We start from the raw sequence: 20,429 nt of genomic DNA, 5'->3' as shown, positions 1-20,429 counted from the left end.
ACAGAATTATTGCCTTTTGATTTAATTTTGTGTCCAATAAAGTTGTTTTGGGTAACATTGCTAGTTTCACTGCTACTCTTGTTTATAAAATCTGATTATATCCCGGCATAGAGAGCTTTGTACAAGCTGTGAAATATTTATATATACATAATTGAGTCTAAAAAATATTCATTTGCACAAAATTACAAATCACATTTGTACTTCAATTGTTACAATTGTTTAAACTAATGGTGTCAGTGGATAACAAAATCCTGAGGTAATTTTTGCATGGAGAGTTGTAACTATTGTTGTGTGTGACAAGGTGGACTACAGTGCAACTTTGAGACGTCACTCCTGTGTGGATGGAGTCAGGACACAAGTGATAATATAAACTGGATACCAAAGGCTGGCAGGACTTCCTCCTCAGGCACTGGACCATCAACTGACCACACCACAGGAACATCTTCTGGTAGGACACTTCAATCAAATTTTCCTTACAATCAAAATAATTCTGATTAATCTGTTGTTTTTGTTTAGCAGAAACCACTATAGCCATTCACAGCTATCAAATGCATTTATATTAAGTTATGAAAAAAAATAGCCAAATAAAGACTGTTTTAAATTAATAAATAAGTGCAACTTTTTGGTTTAATCAACGACTCTTTATATATGTTATTGTAGGACACTACGTCTACATTGAATCAAGTCGACCAAATGTTCCTGGCAACAAGGCTCGTCTGCTGAGTTCTTCTGTTACTACGACAACACCCATGTGTCTACAGTTCTACTATCACATGTATGGGAGACAAATGGGAACCTTGAACGTGTACCAGCGTGTAGGCACAACCCTGCCTACTGCTCCTATCTGGACCAGGTCCTTTAATCAGGGCAACAAGTGGATCCCTGGTCAAGTCACCATCCAAAACAATAAGGCTTACCAGGTAGGTGTGTGTAAGAAGGGTGGGGATAGGGCCTGGGGACCCAGGTCAAAAGTCACCATCTAAAACATGTGTGATTATAGACAAAATATTAGGTTTTCCAGGTAGGTTTCTGTATGGAGGGATTGAATGCCTAGGGCTCCTGTCAAGCCGCTGTCAAAAACAATCTGCCATGTAGATGTCTGGATTGGTAACAGTAGAGTATAATGCAGTAAGGTTTACCCTGTCGTGAAAATATAAGCTGTATGGCTGTATGATAGGACTATTGTCAGCCAGGTGTTTGAAGTTATAATGTTATTTGGTTGTTAAGGGTTTTTGAGGTTATAATATTATTTGGTTTTTACAGGTGGTGTTCGAGGATATAATGTTATTTGGTTTTTACAGGTGGTGTTTGAGGGGATTGTAGGGGCTGGATACACCAGTGACATTGCTCTTGATGACATCAATACTTCTGCAGGAGCTTGCCCTGACCCAGGTAATAGACTGGAATACATCTGTAATATTTGTTGCTGATTAAATGCTTAAGGTTGAATGCAGAACTATGTAGGACTAAATCTAAATATCAGTGTTATTTGAAAAAAAATTATTTGCCTAAAATTACAAAATGAGACTGGTGAAACCAAATTTTACCAACTGTCTTGTATTGTACTATTTAAATATGAACTGTTTATCTTATCTGTTGGCTTTCCTGCGAAAGGCTTTATGAGAATATTTTCATAAAAACGTCTGGCTTATATTCTCAGGAAACTGTGACTTTGAGACAGGCTTGTGTACTTGGACCAATGTACATGATGGGACAGACCAGTTTGATTGGCTACTTAACAGGGGCCGCACAACTAGTGCTATTACTGGACCAAGCAATGATCACACCAAGGGAAATTCAGGTGGTAAGTGAGACTGTGGTACAGCCATAATTGTCATTACAGGGTTTAGTAAAGTAAGGTCATTACAGGGCCTAGTAAAGTAAGGTTATTACAGTGCCTTGTAAAGAAAGGTCATTATAGGGCCTAGTAAAGTAAGGTCATTACAGGGCCTTGTAAAGTAAGGTTATTACAGTGCCTTGTAAAGAAAGGTCATTATAGGGCCTAGTAAAGTAAGGTCATTACAGGGCCTTGTAAAGTAAGGTCATTACAGGGCCTAGTAAAGTAAGGTCATTACAGGGGCTAGTAAAGTAAGGTCATTACAGGGCCTAGTAAAGTAAGGTCATTACAGGGCCTAGTAAAGTAAGGTCATTACAGGGCCTAGTAAAGTAAGGTCATTAAAGGGCCTAGTAAAGTTAGAATATCAGACAATGCTGTTCATTTCAAGGCCTGATTACACTACACTATTAAAACAACTGATGGTAAATTAAGTTTTGTCAGAGTTAATGGTGTCCTGATTACAGCGGTTGTGCAAACAATAATTGATGCATGAATAAAGTTTCCCTATTCTATCACTTTCAGGACAATACATCTTTATTGAGTCATCTGCACCACGGAGACTTGGAGACCGTGCAGAGCTTAAAAGTCAGTTATTGCAAGCTACATCAGCAAGATGTTTGAATTTCTGGTACAATATGTATGGGTCAGAAATTGGTTATCTGAATGCCTATATACAGCCTCAGAATGCTACAAACAGCACGCAAAGAATCAAGATCTGGTCCTTGTATGGTGATCAAGGCAACCAATGGAGGTCAGCCAGGTCCATGTACTACAGCAGTGTACCCTTCTATGTAAGCCACCTTGATCAGCAGGTCTGACAGTCAGTCTTTCTGTGTGCTTGTCAGAATTTTTTTTTAATTGGATGACAGCATTTAATATTGCATCAGAGGTCGTAATTTATTTCAATGCCTTTGCTTGGATTCCAACACGGGACCCTGCCTTACTAGTCTAATGCTCAGCCAGTTGAGCTAAAGAGAAGTTCTTGATAGCTGAGCAGTATGTTGTGACTAGACATTTAATACAGTTATATTATCTTCAGATTTTGATACATTTTCTTAGAAATGTACAATGTAGCAATGTAAAACATCTATAACCAAAAAACTTTGTCGGCACTGTCATGCTTTATCACTGTACAGTCAATAAAGCTTACCTTTAAGTGAAAAAAATTGTACATGTTGAATATAACTATTGTACTGTGATTTATCAATACCTTCAATGAAATAGCTTAATCAACAGGGCTTAATTTTAAAGAACAATGAACTTTTTCCAGATATTTTACTTAACAAAGACTGAAGCTGAATTCAAATCCAGTGTAGACTTTGTTAACTTATTAAGGTGAATTTGATAATGTGTACACTCTTAAAAGTTAGTTGTTACTTTATATAACCTTAGACAAGGATAACGACAGCTGTGATTAACAGGTCCATACCTGATCCAAAAGTCCAATATTTTGAGCTGTTGATTTTCAGTATCCAGCAGAGAGAAGGACCTTACAAAATGTTCTTTGTTGTGCACTTCATTTCAATTATTTCTAATTTACCTACATCACCGTTTTTGAAGATTTCATATCTTGCTTGAAGATTTAAGCATATCACCTATGTTCAAAACTTACTTTTAGTTCAAGAAGAACACCTAATAAAAAATGTTTTATACCATGATTTAGTTGGTGTTGGAAGGACAACGTGGGAATGGTATCCATGGTGATATTGGTGTGGATGATATAAGTCTCACAGATGGCCCATGTACAGGTATATGAGAATTCTCTTATGTTTAGCATTCCTCGAAATGTTTATGGTGACTGTTGTTGATAGTTTTATACCCCAGATTTTGACCAATGAAATTTCAAAGAGGAGTTTTGGCAATTTTTCTGAATCTTACAAATGACTGTGTATTGTGTTGCAGTATTTCCTGTCCAGGCAGCTGCCCCTTCAGAATTGACTCCGCCCACCACTGCCATGCCAACCTCCATGACAACACCTTGTAAGTGTCAATACTTGATGTAAACTCTGCATTCTAGTAACCAGTTGTATCAGACTATTTATGTGTTTTTAGAGTAGGACATAGTCAAGAATTGAATTAAACATGTATATTTGAAAAGTCATGGTAAATTACCATTTTTTCCCTTTTTTTTCAGTTTAAAATATTGTTGATTTAGAATTTAATAAAAAGTTTGAAATACTGTATTTGTAGTTGTGTCTTCACCATTTGACTGTACTTTTGAGAAGCATTGTCCCTGGACACAGGCCCATAATGACAACTTTGACTGGACACTGGCAAGTGGCCCCTCGTCCACTACTGGAACTGGCCCCACTAACGACCACACTCTTGGTACATGTACGTATGACTCTCTCTGTTCTCTAATAACAACATTTCAGGAGTTTATTAACAAAGAATGTACAAAATGTATTTTGAAGCTAATATTGGACTTTTTCATGCAAACATACTTTTTTTATTTAGAACAACATTAATATTTTATTTTCGTTTTCACAATAGCTCTAGGTCATTACATGTACATTGAGGCTTCATCACCCCGACGACCCAATGATACAGCTCGACTTGTATCCCCCAGTATTGGAGCTACCAGCGGTTCTTGTCTGCGATTCTGGTACCACATGTATGGAACTCATATTAACACTCTTAATGTATATATGGCTGTAAATGGGTCAAGGTCAGTTGTCTGGACACACACTGGTACCCTAGGCAACCAGTGGAACTCAGCTTCGGTTAATCTCATCAGTTCCCAGTCATTCCAAATCCTGTTTGAGGGAGTGCGAGGGGTGAGCTATCGGGGAGACATTGCCATTGATGACATAAGCTACTCATACCAACCATGCACGGGGTCACCTGGTGAGTATTTCCTTACAGAATATACTAATGAGTTATTATTATTACACTCATATTCTGTGCTTAATTTTATACAGAGAGATGTACAATACTAACTGGTCATTCTGAATTAATTGATGCTATATATCCCTGTAACCTGTAGTAATGAGAAACTACACAGAAATGTTTTATTTGTTATCTATCGTAACAGAGAGATGTATGGTACTTAATGTCCCTGTAACCTGTAGTAATGAGGAGGTACACAGAAATGTTTTGTTTGTTATCTATCAGATCAGAGAGATGTATGGTACTTAATGTCCCTGTAACCTGTAGTAATGAGAAACTACACAGAAATGTTTTGTTTGTTGTCTATCATAACAGAGAGATGTATGGTACTTAATGTCCCTGTAACCTGTAGCAATGAGGAACTACACAGAAATGTTTTGTTTGTTGTCTATCATAACAGAGAGATGTATGGTACTTAATGTCCCTGTAACCTGTAGTAATGAGAAACTACACAGAAATGTTTTATTTGTTATCTATCATAACAGAGAGATGTATGGTACTTAATGTCCCTGTATCCTGTAGTGATGAGGAGGTATACAGAAATCTTTTGTGTGCTCTAAACAGTTTAACTCTGTAATCTCTATTATCTCTAATATAGACTTCACATGCAAGACGAAAGGTTGAATAAATTGTTTACATAGAGAGTAATAAGTACATCAGTATGAAGATTCCTCATCTCACATTTTCAGTCAAGTTCTTTAATTTTTCAGTCACATCCTGCAACTTTGAGAATTCCAACATCTGTGGTTTCCAACAAAGCAAGAACGACAATTTTGACTGGACAAGATATGCTGGTCACACATCAAGTTTATATACGGGTCCAACTAATGACCATACTTATGGAACAGCCAGAGGTATGAATTATCAGTAATCAAAATCTACCAGATTACTCAAACAAATAACAGTCTCTGTCCCTCTAACCACCTCCCCTACCACATGATTAACCACAGTCTGACACTCAGATAATAACCTCCTTCTTTCTTTTACAAAATATCAGGTTGGAGTAAACTATTTGGTCATACTCTTATCAGCTTTACTTTTTTTAAAGTTTACTGTGGCAAATGCTTTATCTTTTGTTTATTGTGTTTCAGGTCATTACATGTACATTGAGTCAAGTCGGCCACAGGTTACTGGACAAAAGGCAATATTAATGAGCCCCTCTTTCCCTCAGACTTCTGGGTCTTGTATCAGTCTCTATACACATATGTATGGCAGAGGTATCGGTACACTCAATATTTATGTCAAAACAAGCTCCTATGTGAAGAAGATTTACACCAAGTCTGGCAACCAGGGAAACAAGTGGTTCCTCGTACAGGCTTCTGTGCCATTGACAACAGGCAACTATTCTGTTTGGTTTGAGGGGATTGTTGGTTCTTATGCAGGCGATATTGCCATCGATGACTTAACCATTAGTCCTGGACTCTGTCCATTAGCAGGTGTGTAATTACGATAAGATAGATGGTATTGAAAAAGCATCCAGATATTCTTCTAAATAATTTGAACTGGATATATTATAAGTCCACGGTGAAATGGGATCATCCACAACAGTTCTATGAAATAGTTATTAATCTTAAAACTGCTGTTGCTAAAGAAAAAATTGTCAGAGTTGAAAGTTAACAGCCGTCCCATTTATAAGGGAATCAGTTTAAACTACTGTGATATAGCAAACTAGGCAACAGAAAGGGTCTACAGAGAGCAAATTTACTCTACTTACTATGCACTATTATGGGCTAAACTTAATTTGATTATTTAATGGGTTAAACATTCATTATTACAGCCTTTCAGCTTCATGGTAGCTAGACTGTAGTTAATAAATTTTCACAAAATTTTAAGCGAGTTATTCAGGATTATCAACCAGCATTGGTCGCTTACTACTTAGATTCTAAATATATATTTTTTCTGTCAATAATATATCCAAATAACATCAATGATTACTGTGTTTCAGGAAACTGTGGCTTCGAGAAGGGCTTTTGTACATGGACTAACATGAAAAATGATGATTTTGATTGGCTGATCGGGAAAGGTCAGACAAATAGCCAGTTTACTGGTCCATCAAATGACCACACTCAAAACACACCCCAAGGTAAGTGTATCTACATCCCTATCCCACATGGTGACAAACTCTGAGTTTTGATATGTATCGTTGTTAAAAAGATGCTCGTGGCAACGAAGAACCTTTGGCTTTATTTAATTTTTTTTCCTGGAAAGATGTACCTATATTTTCAAATCTTGGGTGTACATAATACGTATATGAAACATTGTTAACTCGTAGATGAAAATTTTCAGCCAAGTGGCATATTTTAACTTTTTTGACTCAGAAATTTGATAATTTCATACATTGTATGTAAATTCCACAAAAAAAAATTAAATAAAAAGAATGAAGTTGCTGTGACGACTTCCTTTTTTATGGTCATCTCTGTTGACAGGACACTATGCCTTTATTGAGGCCAGTTCCCCTCGTGTACCGGGAGATATCGCTAGGATACAGAGTCAAAGTTTTGCCCCAGGAACAAGTCAGTGTTTCCATTTTTGGTACTATCTAACTGGCAGTGGTATTGGTACACTCAACGTGTACTTGGCAACAGCATCAGGCAATCAGACTCTGTGGACACTGAGTGGAAATCAAAAGAGTATGTGGGAGTCTGCCCAAGTGCGCCTAAATAGTACAACACAATTCACTGTAAGTTCATTTACTGCTTTTTTAATTGTCTGACTTATTCCTGATATGTAAACATTGCAAAGATGTTAGATTGAGGATAATTACCGTATTTTCTGGGTTATAACAGACAACGGAGGGCAATTTATCAAAATCTTCAATGAAACATTTAAGTAAGTTTGCAAATGAATTATACAGAAATAATCCTTTATTTGATTGATGTATTTCAGAAAAACAAAATAACAAATATCAAAGTTTGGCTTAGGTGCCTCCTTCACAGATTGTCAATGCACAAATATACAGTTTACTAAACAATCTTTTCATTGGTGTCTGTACTGTTAGATACAAATGAAGGCCCTTGCATGCTGACCAAATTCTTATAGTCCCATTTTATTTCTTGTAAGTTACATGATGCCATTCATATCATAAACAAGCGTGATGGTCATTCTAGAATTTGACCTATAACCAAATGACCTATTGATCCCTGAACCCCATTTCTAGAATTTGACCTATAACCAAATGACCTATCGATCCCTGAACCCCATTTCTAGAATTTGACCTATAACCAAATGACCTGTCGATCCCTGAATGAAAAAAAGACTGTTGTATACTTCCGATATTGCTTCAAAGTAACCACAAAAGTCCAGAAGACACTATCGTGATTCATATTAAAAGATTTGATTAATTAAATCCAAACAAATATTATTGTAATGTTAATCTTAAAATAATCCTGTATACGATTGCAAATGACAGTTCTAGACAGTCTGTTTCTGTCACAAACACGTGATGGGCAGGTACTCTTAAAAAAACAAGTAACTTCTTATACTGGTGTACTGGTATGCTTCCTGTTTTTTTTTTTTTTTTGCTTTCCTGTCGGTTTTTTTTGTTTTGTTTTTTCGTCCACATATAAACTTCACCGATATATAAGCCGCATGCCAGACTCACAAAAAAAGGTGGAGTTTATAATCAGGAAAATACTGATCATTTAACACATTAGTTGTGTTGCTAACTTAAAGTCACTTGAGATCATACCTTTAGTTAATAGCTTTCTCTCTTTTTCTAACTAGGTGATAATAGAGGGTATCCGCGGCTCTAACTACATGGGAGACATTGCCATTGATGATGTTAGCTTCACTACTTCAGCTTGTACATGTAAGACATTTTTCAAACATGATATATTGATGTGTTATATGAAAAATAATTCAATGTTTATTCCTAAGCAATACAGCCATATCTAATCCAGCTTAGACATCATATGATGATATTAGTTCTGTCATGTCCTACCTGTCCAGCTAGTTTACTGCTGAAGATATTTTATGATGATATTAGTTCTGTTATGTCCTACCTGTGCAACTAGTTTACTGTTGAGGATATTATATGATGATATTAATTCTGTTATGTCCTACCTGTCCATCTAGTGTACTGCTGAAGATATTATATGATGATATTAATTCTGTTGTGTCCTACCTGTCCAACTAGTGTACTGCTGAAGATATTTTATGATGATATTAGTTCTGTTATGTCCTACCTGTCCAGCTAGTGTACTGCTGAAGATATTTTATGATGATGTTAGTTCTGTTATGTCCTACCTGACCAGCTAGTGTACTGCTGAAGATATTTTATGATGATATTAATTCTGTTATGTCCTACCTGTCCAACTAGTGTACTGCTGAAGATATTTTATGATGATATTAATTCTGTTATGTCCTACCTGTCCAGCAAGTTTATTGTTTTATCTATAAAGCTTTCTTTTACTTTTACAGTAACACCATCCTATGCTAATCCATTATCTCAGACAACAGGCAGTACCATGACCACACCTGCTTTAACTACAGCTGCTCCAACACCAGGTAAATAATGTTCTTATCTTCAGCTTTTTAGAACTTCCCAGGTACTCTGGGAAGGATATTGATTTTAAATTAACTTCTCAAACTCAAGATATGAAATAGATTTTCTAATGACCTTTCCAAAATTAAATTATTTAGCTTCCCAACCTCTACATTTAAAATTGAATTCTCTAAACTTCCCAAAAGTAAGGTATGAAACTGAGCTAACGGAACTGACGTCATTGAGCTACACAAACTTTTGTTATAAATCAAGATTAAGTGAGTTTCTCAAACAGGTTTGTTTCATTTAGCTTCCCAAATTTTAGGTAAGAACTTGACTGAGCTTAAATTCTAGATAAGCCATTGGACTTGACTGAGCTTAACAAATTCTAGATAAGCCATTGGACTTGACTGAGCTTAACAAATTCTAGATAAGCCATTGGACTTGACTGAGCTTAACAAATTCTAGATAAGCCATTGGACTTGACTGAGCTTAACAAATTCCAAGTAAATGAGCTGACGATACTGAGCTTTATTTAATCTCCAAGACTTCAGATAAACAGCATTGCATTCTTCAGTGGCTTTACAAAGCTTTCCCAACTCAAAGATTATATGTTTGTATGCTTGGGCTTTAGCTTTACTGTGTATATTACTTGATAATCATAAGCTTTACGGAGCTTCTGCATCTTGATCCTGTACTGCAATTTATTCTAAGTTGTCTTTTGTGTTTGATTGTTGCAATAAGAAACTACAAGTACAATCTATACAGAAGTGGGGTTATGTATTTTGAAGGGACTGCAGTAACACTAATATCATTGTTGCAATTTCTACAGAAGTGAGGTTATTTATGTTGAGACATTAAGAAACAATCTCTACAGAAGTGGCGATATGTATTTTGAGACATTAAGAAACAATCTCTACGGAAGTGGGGTTATGTATGTTGAGACATTCAGGCACAATCTCTACAGAAGTGAGGTTATGTATTTTGAGAAATTAAGAAACAATTTCTACAGAAGTGGGGTTATGTATTTTGAGACATTAAGGCAGCACTGTTATGGTTATAATATCAATAAAACTTTGCTCTGTATTGTTTAATAATAATATCCAGCGGCCACCCAATACGACTGTAACTTTGACACAAATGGACTCTGTCTATGGAAGCAGGATACTCAAACTGACCAATTCAACTGGACACGAGCACAAGGCCCAACAGGCACAGCCCTGACAGGTCCAACCAATGACCATACAAAGGGAACGAGTAAGTCACCACACTTCCAAGCACTGTTTTAACATTATCTGCAGAATGTTTTAATTAACGAAGAAACACCTTGGTTTTTATGTGTGATTATTTTAGACACTTATTACAGAACCATGTTTTGGTTTTTTAATATTCAAATGATGAAATGGTCGAAGACAAGTCTAATGTTTGATATTATTTCCTAGGATATGGCTGGTACATCTTTATTGAGGCATCTAGTCCACGTCGTCCTAATGATACAGCCAGGGTGATGTCCCCATTAATATCAGACAACAGCCAGAGATGTCTTAGTTTCTGGTATCACATGTACGGTACACATGTAAATGCCCTTAATGTATACCAAACTGGTAGTATATCCAACCTTGGTGCTGCTATCTGGAGCAGGCATGGAACACAGGGTAACCAATGGCGACAGGCAAAGGTTTCTCTCACACCCACCTCACCATATATGGTAAGTATTTAAATATACACAGATAAATCACCTATGAACATTACATATGTTTAAGACTACACCAGAAACAGGGTCCTATTAAGTGATATTGTATAAAGCTTGTCTTAAATTTAGGTTATATCACATTAGAACCAGGGGTCCCTTTTAGCCTATTAGGAGCAGTCAAAATCTCGAAACAAAAGTTTAGGTTATTTCGCATCAGAACCTGAGTTCCTTGTCAGCTTATTAGGAGGCATCAGAACCAAGGGTCCCTGTCAGCCTGTTAGAAGCAGATTTAAATCTTGACTCAAAAGTCTAGGTTATTTGGCATTAGAAACAGGGGTCCCTGTTAGCCTATTAGGAGCAGTCTAAATCTTGACTCAAAAGTTTAGATTATTTCGCATCAGAACCTGGGTTTTTTTTGAAGATTTGAAGATGTTGTTTTTTATGTGAGTGACTGTTGAAGTAATGAAGTGAATGAATGATCTATTCTGGTGTTGACATGTCTTTGAGTAGGATTATTATATCAGGATAACTTATTTTCCTCACAACTTTTCAGAAAAGTTTTTACAAATTTTTGCTGTTAATACATTTTGAATAGATAAGTTTTATATGATATTGAGAAAGCTGTTGATCTAAGTATACATGGAGTGTGATTTGTTGACAGATTGTGTTTGAGGGAGTTCGGGGCCTGAGCTATCGTGGTGATATTGCCATAGATGATATCAGGATGGCATTAGGAAGCTGCAGTTATGCATGTAAGCATAGACAATAAAATTTTCCATCTTTTCATAAAGCAGAGTTATCAGCTCTTGTGAGCAAGTATTGATTCTTACTGCACATTATTCTTTTGCATGAGACAATGACGTTGCTTTCTCATGATGGTTTTCTCACAAACAAAAACGTAACATTGTAAACCTGCTAACAAGAGCAGATAACTCTGCATTGCAAAAAGACAAAATAGTGAAATACATATGATGAAGAAGGCAGGAAAGTGAAAGTTTTATAAAATGTTAAACAGTTAATCTCTCCTAAGGTGTCAACATGGCAACGTTATTTTGTATCATTTCTTCATTGTGTCAGTTTTCTTCATTTGAAATCTGCTTGGATAAGACTGGATATCATCTGATATTTATAGAAATTTGATCTTCTGCTGATAACAAACATATCTGTCACAGTTTTTGTCTCCAAAATATCATCCTGGCTGTAATTATCAAATCGCGACATTTTATGTTTTGTATGTACAGTTGGACCTTGTTTGATTTGAAGCATTTCATTGGTCCCTGCCAAACTTAACACAAAACATTTTAACTCTCTCAAATTGAATACTCAGTTATCTTGAAGTTTTCCAATGGTACTGCGAAGTTCGAGATAATGAGGTTCAACTGTATGTATTTTCTTCTCCTTAATGGAAGCTTTTGTTTCTAGCTATGAACAACTCGTGTGACTTTGAGAGTTCTACAATCTGTGGCTACACCCACTATATGAGTGACCAGCATCCATTCCAATGGCACCATGGATCAACAGCCTCCTCCGGAACTGGACCAACTGCTGACCACACCTTGGGTACCACTTCCGGTCACTATGTCTACATGGAGTCCTCAAATGTACCAGTCAACATGACAACGCACTTAATAACACCAGCCATGACTCCCTCATATGGTCCAGTTTGTGTGCAGTTCTACTATCACATGTATGGTCGTAATATTGGGGCACTGAATGTCTACGTCACAACCTCTAACACTGATGTAAGTCAAAAGGGTCAGGCTGTGTGGACACGTAACTTCAACCAGGGCAATGTATGGCATCGTGGACAAGCCACTATTACTCCGAATGGACAGTACTATGTAAGTTTTCATCTTTCCTCATCCATTTTTGTTTGATTTGCTTGTGAAGAGGGTAAGTGTTCTGATGATAACCATTAATATTTTCCAGTTAACCAGAACATAGTCTTACTTCTCTCCTTCTTGTCACTGATTTGATTTTTTAAAACTTTGTAACATTTATGGGGTTCCAAACTTCTACAAACCTATGCATGATCAAATTAACTCATTATAAAACAAATATTTATTTTCAAAAGACGTTAAGGCATTGAGACTAACAACTTTTTTCTTTTACAAAACATTAAAATTTCCTCAGGCCTGTAAGCAAAAAATAAGTTTAAAGATTCCATGTTTCTGTGACATACATTACAATGATACCACTGACATCTACCTGTCCAGGTTGTATTTGAGGCTGTGAGAGGAAGCTCTTATCTTGGAGATATAGCACTTGATGATGTCAGTTTTAGGAGTGGACAGTGTGGAAATGCAGGTAAGAATGTGTTATCTTGTCTACTACGATACCAAATTTGGTATTTTGATATCCAGTAAAAACCAACTCAGTATATAGTGTTATGTATCTGCTGGAATATTGACCTTGGATATTTATTTCACGGCAGAAAATGAATGAAATTTGTGGAGTAATTCATATTTTTGATTAATAGAATTTTTATAAAATTTCAGGTTTCTGTGATTTTGAAAAGAACACATGTGCATGGACGAATGTTCAGAAAGGAGATGATTTTGATTGGCTTAGATCGCGAGGAAGTACCAGTAGTCAGTTCACTGGGCCTTCAACAGATCACACTCTTGGCACTCCTCAGGGTTACTACATGTTTCTGGAGACTAGTGCACCTCGTGTTCCAGGGGATAAAGCCCGACTTGCCAGTGAAATATTCCCTTCAAAGCAGACAGCTTCGTGTTTTATTTTCTACTACCACATGTATGGAGCTGATGTGAACAGGCTTACAGCTTACATTCTCACCAATCAGACAACAGACACATTTACCTCAGAGGCCATGTTATGGACCCTGCAGGGGCAGGCAGGCAATACCTGGAATATGGGGCAAATTAATATCCCAACAGTTTACACTGCAAGACCTTTCCAGGTAAAATATTCAAACCCATTCATTGATTGTAATCTTTCACATCGAGGTTCTTTAACACTTAAAGATGTTTCCTTGTATAAATATCCTATCAGTACAACGAGGAAACTTTCTGGCAGAGTTCCCATTTCATTACAGACCCTTACTATCAAAATAATCTATTCTATAAGGTAGGATTGTCCTAACTTTGCAATGATATACCATTCTAACTACCGTATCCAATAAGACCCTTCTGGATGTAACTCTACCATCCTTGATAGTTCTTTGAAGGTAAAATTACTCCAATCTTATAAATATTTTCCTACCTTAACTTTGTGATGGCTAAGCTGATTCATGTATAAAGTCACAAACTTTACTGTGATGGACAGTTTCTGTGATACATGGTGTCGTCCCTGTTTCAGATTATACATGGTGTCATCCCTGTTTCAGATTACACAGTGTTGTCCCTGTTTCAGATTATACATGGTGTCGTCCCTGTTTCAGATTATACATGGTGTCGTCCCTGTTTCAGATTATACGGTGTCGTCCCTGTTTCAGATTATACATGATGTCATCCCTGTTTCAGATTATACGGTGTCGTCCCTGTTTCGGATTATACATGATGTCGTCCCTGTTTCAGATTATACATGGTGTCGTCCCTGTTTCAGATTATACATGATGTCATCCCTGTTTCAGATTATACAGTGTTGTCCCTGTTTCAGATTATACATGGTGTTGTCCCTGTTTCAGATTATACATGGTGTCGTCCCTGTTTCAGATTATACATGGTGTTGTCCCTGTTTCAGATTATACATGGTGTCGTCCCTGTTTCAGATTATACATGGTGTCGTCCCTGTTTCAGATTATACAGTGTCGTCCCTGTTTCAGATTATACATGGTGTCGTCCCTGTTTCAGATTATACATGGTGTCGTCCCTGTTTCAGATTATACAGTGTCGTCCCTGTTTCAGATTATACATGGTGTCGTCCCTGTTTCAGATTATACATGGTGTCGTCCCTGTTTCAGATTATACAGTGTTGTCCCTGTTTCAGATTATACATGGTGTCGTCCCTGTTTCAGATTATACATGGTGTCATCCCTGTTTCAGATTATACAGTGTCGTCCCTGTTTCAGATTATACATGGTGTCGTCCCTGTTTCAGATTATACATGGTGTCGTCCCTGTTTCAGATTATACAGTGTTGTCCCTGTTTCAGATTATACATGGTGTTGTCCCTGTTTCAGATTATACATGGTGTCGTCCCTGTTTCAGATTATACAGTGTTGTCCCTGTTTCAGATTATACATGGTGTCGTCCCTGTTTCAGATTATACATGGTGTTGTCCCTGTTTCAGATTATACAGTGTCGTCCCTGTTTCAGATTATACATGGTGTCGTCCCTGTTTCAGATTATACAGTGTTGTCCCTGTTTCAGATTATACATGGTGTCGTCCCTGTTTCAGATTATACATGGTGTCGTCCCTGTTTCAGATTATACAGTGTCGTCCCTGTTTCAGATTATACATGGTGTCGTCCCTGTTTCAGATTATACGGTGTCGTCCCTGTTTCAGATTATACATGGTGTCGTCCCTGTTTCAGATTATACATGGTGCTGTCCCTGTTTCAGATTATACATGATGTCGTCCCTCTTTCAGATTGTACTTGAAGGTGTCCGTGGAACAGGCTATAAGGGAGATATTGGTTTGGATGATTTCTCACTAAGTGACCAGAGCTGTGTAACTTCACCACCATCTGCTAACCCTATAACAAATGGTTTGTTGGCAGGACTAACTATAATAAATATTCACATGTATCAAGTTTAAACACACATTTTATCAATGTATTCTGAGACCATTCATTTTTGTGCCCGTATTTAGATATTTGATGACAAGAAATGCCAAAATCACATAACATGAAATCATACAACATGGTTTTGGATATAGGTATTGATGTTTTTTGTTATTAAAGCTCCATCAGTGTTCTGTCAATTTGACATGGGCAATACATGTTCCTGGACCCAAAGTTCGACTGACAACTTTAACTGGACCCTTACTACAGATGGCCATGGTCCATCAACTGGACCTTTTGGTGACCACTCAGACTCTGGTAATGGTGAGTACATTGCAGAACATAAGGTAAAATGTCACACCATAAACCTTTACTTTGAACCAAATGTAAACTGGAAGATCTTTGTAAAATTCTCATATACTGTATAGAAATGGAAATATTGAATTCTCTGACACTTTCATGGCCAAGAATCATCCTTAAATAAACTTAAATCTGGAACAAGGTCTGCTGTCTGACTCTGAGATAAAAATCTTCATCCCATGGGCTGATTTAGCCTTTTTGACTCAAAGAAAAAAGATAATTCCATAAATTTTATATAGTTTCCATTAAAAAATAATTATGATGTGATTTCTTTTTTCCTATACTGAAATTGCATTATAATTTGTTGTAATGAGATTATAAAGTCACTGTTCAATTGGAAGAAATTGCACATTATTTCCTATTAAGTTGTGCTTTATGATTAAGAATCTATAAACTGTTCAACATTTTTCAGGTCACTACATTTATACACAAGGGAGTGGACACACACCAGGAAGTCGAGCTGTCTTGAACTCACCAGTTCTGCCTCCAACTACACAAGGTGGAAACTGCTTCACATTTTACTATCACATGTTTGGTCCAACTGTTGGATCACTGAAGGTCTATACTGTACTTGGAGGCTCTCGTCAGTTACGTGGATCATTTACCGGTACACAAGGCAACCGCTGGATTCTGGCTCAGTATAACATTGAATCACATACTGACTACCAGGTATGATAATGGAGATCTGCCAGCCGTTTCTGTAATATGTAAAACTGTATATTTGAAAAAAAACAAAATTTGTATTAGTTAAACAGGACAGGTTGTTCTTTTTCATTGCCTTCTTATCATGGTTAGTAAGTGTACATTTAATTCTATCAAACAGAAAAGGACACAGTTTAACATTCTTATTAAGAATGAGGAGAATCAAAACAGAAATCAGAAAATTAGTTTAATGGTTATAAATTGAGTTTCGTAATCCATTGCAAAATCTATATGCATCAGTGTGACAGAACTTTCAATTTGAATTACTCAGATTCAGTTAGAGGCCACAACTAAGGGAACATTTGCTGGAGACATTTCTATTGATAGCATCAACATGGACAACGTCAATTGTGCCAACTCCAGTCTTGCCCACCACAATACCGACAGTAAGTGCCTAAGTCCTATCAAATGTCACTTCAATGCTACAATAAGGGGCTGCAATATAGGTCCAGGATAAGTTTTCAGACTATGAGGGGTTAGAAACCTTTAAGCTCTGGATCCAGGATAGGTTTTCGGGCTATGAGGGGGTAGAAGCCTTAAAGCTCTTGGTCCAGGATAGGTTTTTTGGCTGTGATGGGGTAGTAGCCTTAAGTTCTGGGTCCAGGATAGGTTTTTGGGCTGTGATGGGTAGTAACCCTTAAAGTCTGGGTCCAGGATAGGTTTTTGGGCTGTGATGGGTAGTAACCCTTAAAGTCCGGGTCCAGGATAGGTTTTTGGGCTGTGATGGGGTAGATTTGTACATGGACATAATTAGTTTATAAATGCTATGTATAAGATATTCCCCTAAAGGACTCTTTCTGATACAAAAATTAAGACCTCAAAATAAGGAGACGTTGATGCTATCCTTAAAAGTTAACAGATTCAAAAAATTGTCCATAAAAGTTTGATAAGCTGCTAAGTAGCTTATAAATCCAATTCACTCCTTGTGGACTTGTGATGAATTAGAACATACAAGATTTCGTAAATCTCTACGCACAGCAACATACAGTTGAATAGTTTTACTCTTGATCTGATACTACTTTGTGCTTGTGATGAACAGGATCAGGATTTTCTTCGGAGCTTTGCACCCATGTTATGTAATCCTTTTATAAATAAACATTGGAAGCAGGGTTAGGCTTTGAGTTAGCTTCTGGCTATTGTTTTACTTCAGATTGATTGTTGTATGAATATGTATTTAAATATTATGCCATATTACGTCACTTTCCTGAGAAATTTGTTGTACATTATGACAGTGATCCCTATTTGTAGATCTGTCTTTCTCTTTTTGTAGAGTATATATTACCTTTTAAAGAAGAAACGATGTGTGTTAAATGTATCTGTTTGTAGTTTCCTGTACCTTTGAGAGTGGTCTCTGCGGTTGGACTCAGGATCATAAGGACAATTTTAATTGGCTAAGTTCAAGAGGTTCAAACTCTACAGGAATAACTACTGACCATACAACTAATACTGCTGCAGGTAAAGTGCTGAACTTCTTCATAGTTGTTATTTGCCATATGTATAGTAGAACTAACTTGTCACCTTAATGACAATCTATGTCCTGTAGGTTTAATTACAAGTTTCTTGTTTTTGGTACAGGTCACTTCCTGTATGCGGATGCATCGTCCCCAGCCAGGCAGGGCTGGAAGGCACGCCTTATCAGCCCTCAATTCCCTTCCTCTACTGGAGAATGCCTGCGCTTTTACATGTTTATGACAGGGAAACCACATGCCAGCCTCAGTGTTTACCTACGGTCTGCTTCGGGTACTGAGAGCTCTATTTGGTCGAGGACCGACAATGTTCAGGGCAATACCTGGATACCAGGGGAGGTGACTCTAACCAGCCAAACTAACTTCAATGTAAGTAGCATTTCTTATTACGTTCTTGTGTAATTTTGATCAGAAAACAAAAGAGTAAACATGCAGCTAATGTACTTAGGTCATTAAAGTTAGAATTGCTATTGCTAAATTTACAAACTTTTAGATTGTTTTGAAAAACAAAATGGCCAACAGCTAGTCTTCTTTTGACTTTAAGATTACAGGTTCCTTACCACTTTATGTTTGGGACTGACTGGATGGCAAAAAGGCTTCCAGTGAAAGTGAAATAATGTTGCTGTTTTTATATCAGGTGATAATAGAGGCCTTGCGTGGTCCTTCCTCTACAAGTGATGTAGCCATTGATGATTTGACCATCAGTCCTGGACCTTGTCACAGGGCAGGTGCCTGTAATTTTGAGCAGGGCCTCTGTGGTTACACAAACTTGCAGGGTGATCAGTTTGACTGGACACGTGGTCAAGGGAAATCCCCCTCATCCTACACTGGTCCTACAGTAGACCACACCAAAGGGACCACCACTGGTAAGTTTGGGAAATTCCTTTCCTCATACACTGGTCCTACAGTAAGACCACCACTGGTAAGTTGGGGAAACTCCTTTCCTCCTACACTGGTCCTACAGTAGACCACCACTGGTCAGTTGGGGAAATTCCTTTCCTCATACACTGGTCCTACAGTAAGACCACCACTGGTAAGTTGGGGAAACTCCTTTCCTCCTACACTGGTCCTACAGTAGACCACCACTGGTAAGTTGGGGAAATTCCTTTCCTCATACACTGGTCCTACAGTAGACCACAATACAGGGACCACCATTGGGTTTGTCAGGGAAATTCCCCTTCTTCCTTTACTGTCCATAATATAGGCTCATAGCACGATATATTCAAATCATGATAAACAGGCTGTTGAATTACTCGGATCTATATTTTGGTTAAAAACATCAATTGTTTGGTGATTTGAAGTTTCAAATGAATTTCTCATTTTACTTGCATAAATGTTGACAGGTCACTACATGTTTATCGAAAGTAGCAGTCCCCAACGTCTAGGTGACAAGGCATGGCTTGCCAGTGACCCAATACAGCCCACAACTGGATCATGTCTCACGTTCTGGTACAACATGAATGGTGCAGGTTTGTATTGTCATAATGATAGTGCAGCCAGATCATGATATTACAGCATCTGAAGATGTTACTTTACAAGGTCATAATGACAAAAATATATTAGAGACATTTATCATTAAAGTAGATCAAGTGTTTCTAGGTCACAATGTCATGCCAATGTATCATAAAGAAATCAAACTGTGAGAGTCATAACGGTAAAGTCATATTAGGTGTCAGGAGTAGGCACAACACGAAGCTGTTCCCGGAATTCCCTGATTTCTATGTTTGTGGGACGTTGTGCCTCCATCCCCCCCTGGTATAGTCATATTGTATGTTGAGCAAGGTCAAACACTGATATTCCAGGTAGCAGACATTGTCCTCTTTGTATCTCTCTATGTTACCTATTGTTATAGTAACAACTTTTTGTGGTTTATAGAGCAAAGAAACTGCATGCAAATCCTCTCTTCATGTAAATATTTGAGGTATGAAATCAAGGTGAAACAGTGCGTAAAATTTTAATCTTTTGCAGGAATTGGCACACTGAATGTATACTACATGAACTCCACTAACAACAAAATTTTCTCCATGAGTGGAAATCATGGGGATGTATGGATGATGGGCAATGTGACCCTTGTGTCCACCCAGCATTTCAAGATTTTGTTTGAGGCTATCAGAGGACAGAATTACAAAGGAGATATTGCTATAGATGACATTGATGTGGCACCAGGTTACTGCTCTCTACAGACCACAGTATCACCTATAACTACTCCACAACCCACTCTTGGTAAGTTTGTACCCTTAACTTGCCCTATGTAAGTCTGTGAAAAACCATCCAAGGTAAGCCTTTACCCCAAAACCACCTTAGGTAATTCTG

General features: G+C 37.4%; 1 protein-coding gene across 1 annotated transcript in view; it reads left to right on the top strand.

Annotated features, from left to right (window-relative positions):
- Positions 1-20,429, top strand: part of LOC132546582 (MAM and LDL-receptor class A domain-containing protein 2-like) — a 154,458-nt gene that overhangs the window by 78,205 nt on the left and 55,824 nt on the right. The window contains exons 83-111 of the mRNA XM_060210303.1: positions 302-448; positions 661-920; positions 1,302-1,392; positions 1,661-1,804; positions 2,360-2,628; positions 3,501-3,585; positions 3,740-3,817; positions 4,028-4,171; positions 4,331-4,684; positions 5,437-5,580; positions 5,818-6,162; positions 6,672-6,809; positions 7,153-7,406; positions 8,450-8,534; positions 9,146-9,232; positions 10,317-10,466; positions 10,652-10,917; positions 11,564-11,654; positions 12,325-12,743; positions 13,119-13,209; positions 13,401-13,825; positions 15,456-15,573; positions 15,769-15,912; positions 16,361-16,617; positions 16,922-17,036; positions 18,226-18,485; positions 18,754-18,982; positions 19,460-19,585; positions 20,085-20,339. Coding sequence (XP_060066286.1) covers positions 302-448; positions 661-920; positions 1,302-1,392; positions 1,661-1,804; positions 2,360-2,628; positions 3,501-3,585; positions 3,740-3,817; positions 4,028-4,171; positions 4,331-4,684; positions 5,437-5,580; positions 5,818-6,162; positions 6,672-6,809; positions 7,153-7,406; positions 8,450-8,534; positions 9,146-9,232; positions 10,317-10,466; positions 10,652-10,917; positions 11,564-11,654; positions 12,325-12,743; positions 13,119-13,209; positions 13,401-13,825; positions 15,456-15,573; positions 15,769-15,912; positions 16,361-16,617; positions 16,922-17,036; positions 18,226-18,485; positions 18,754-18,982; positions 19,460-19,585; positions 20,085-20,339 — 5,571 coding nt within the window. The remainder of the gene's footprint in view (positions 1-301; positions 449-660; positions 921-1,301; positions 1,393-1,660; positions 1,805-2,359; positions 2,629-3,500; positions 3,586-3,739; positions 3,818-4,027; positions 4,172-4,330; positions 4,685-5,436; positions 5,581-5,817; positions 6,163-6,671; positions 6,810-7,152; positions 7,407-8,449; positions 8,535-9,145; positions 9,233-10,316; positions 10,467-10,651; positions 10,918-11,563; positions 11,655-12,324; positions 12,744-13,118; positions 13,210-13,400; positions 13,826-15,455; positions 15,574-15,768; positions 15,913-16,360; positions 16,618-16,921; positions 17,037-18,225; positions 18,486-18,753; positions 18,983-19,459; positions 19,586-20,084; positions 20,340-20,429) is intronic.

This window comes from Ylistrum balloti, unplaced genomic scaffold (assembly GCF_031769215.1).
Source record: "Ylistrum balloti isolate Yb309-2 unplaced genomic scaffold, AGI_CSIRO_Ybal_v1 Utg369896, whole genome shotgun sequence".
Taxonomy (NCBI): Eukaryota; Metazoa; Mollusca; class Bivalvia; order Pectinida; family Pectinidae; genus Ylistrum; species Ylistrum balloti.
The sequence above is the reverse complement of the archived record's forward strand: the minus strand, read 5'-3'. Positions and strand labels throughout refer to the sequence as shown.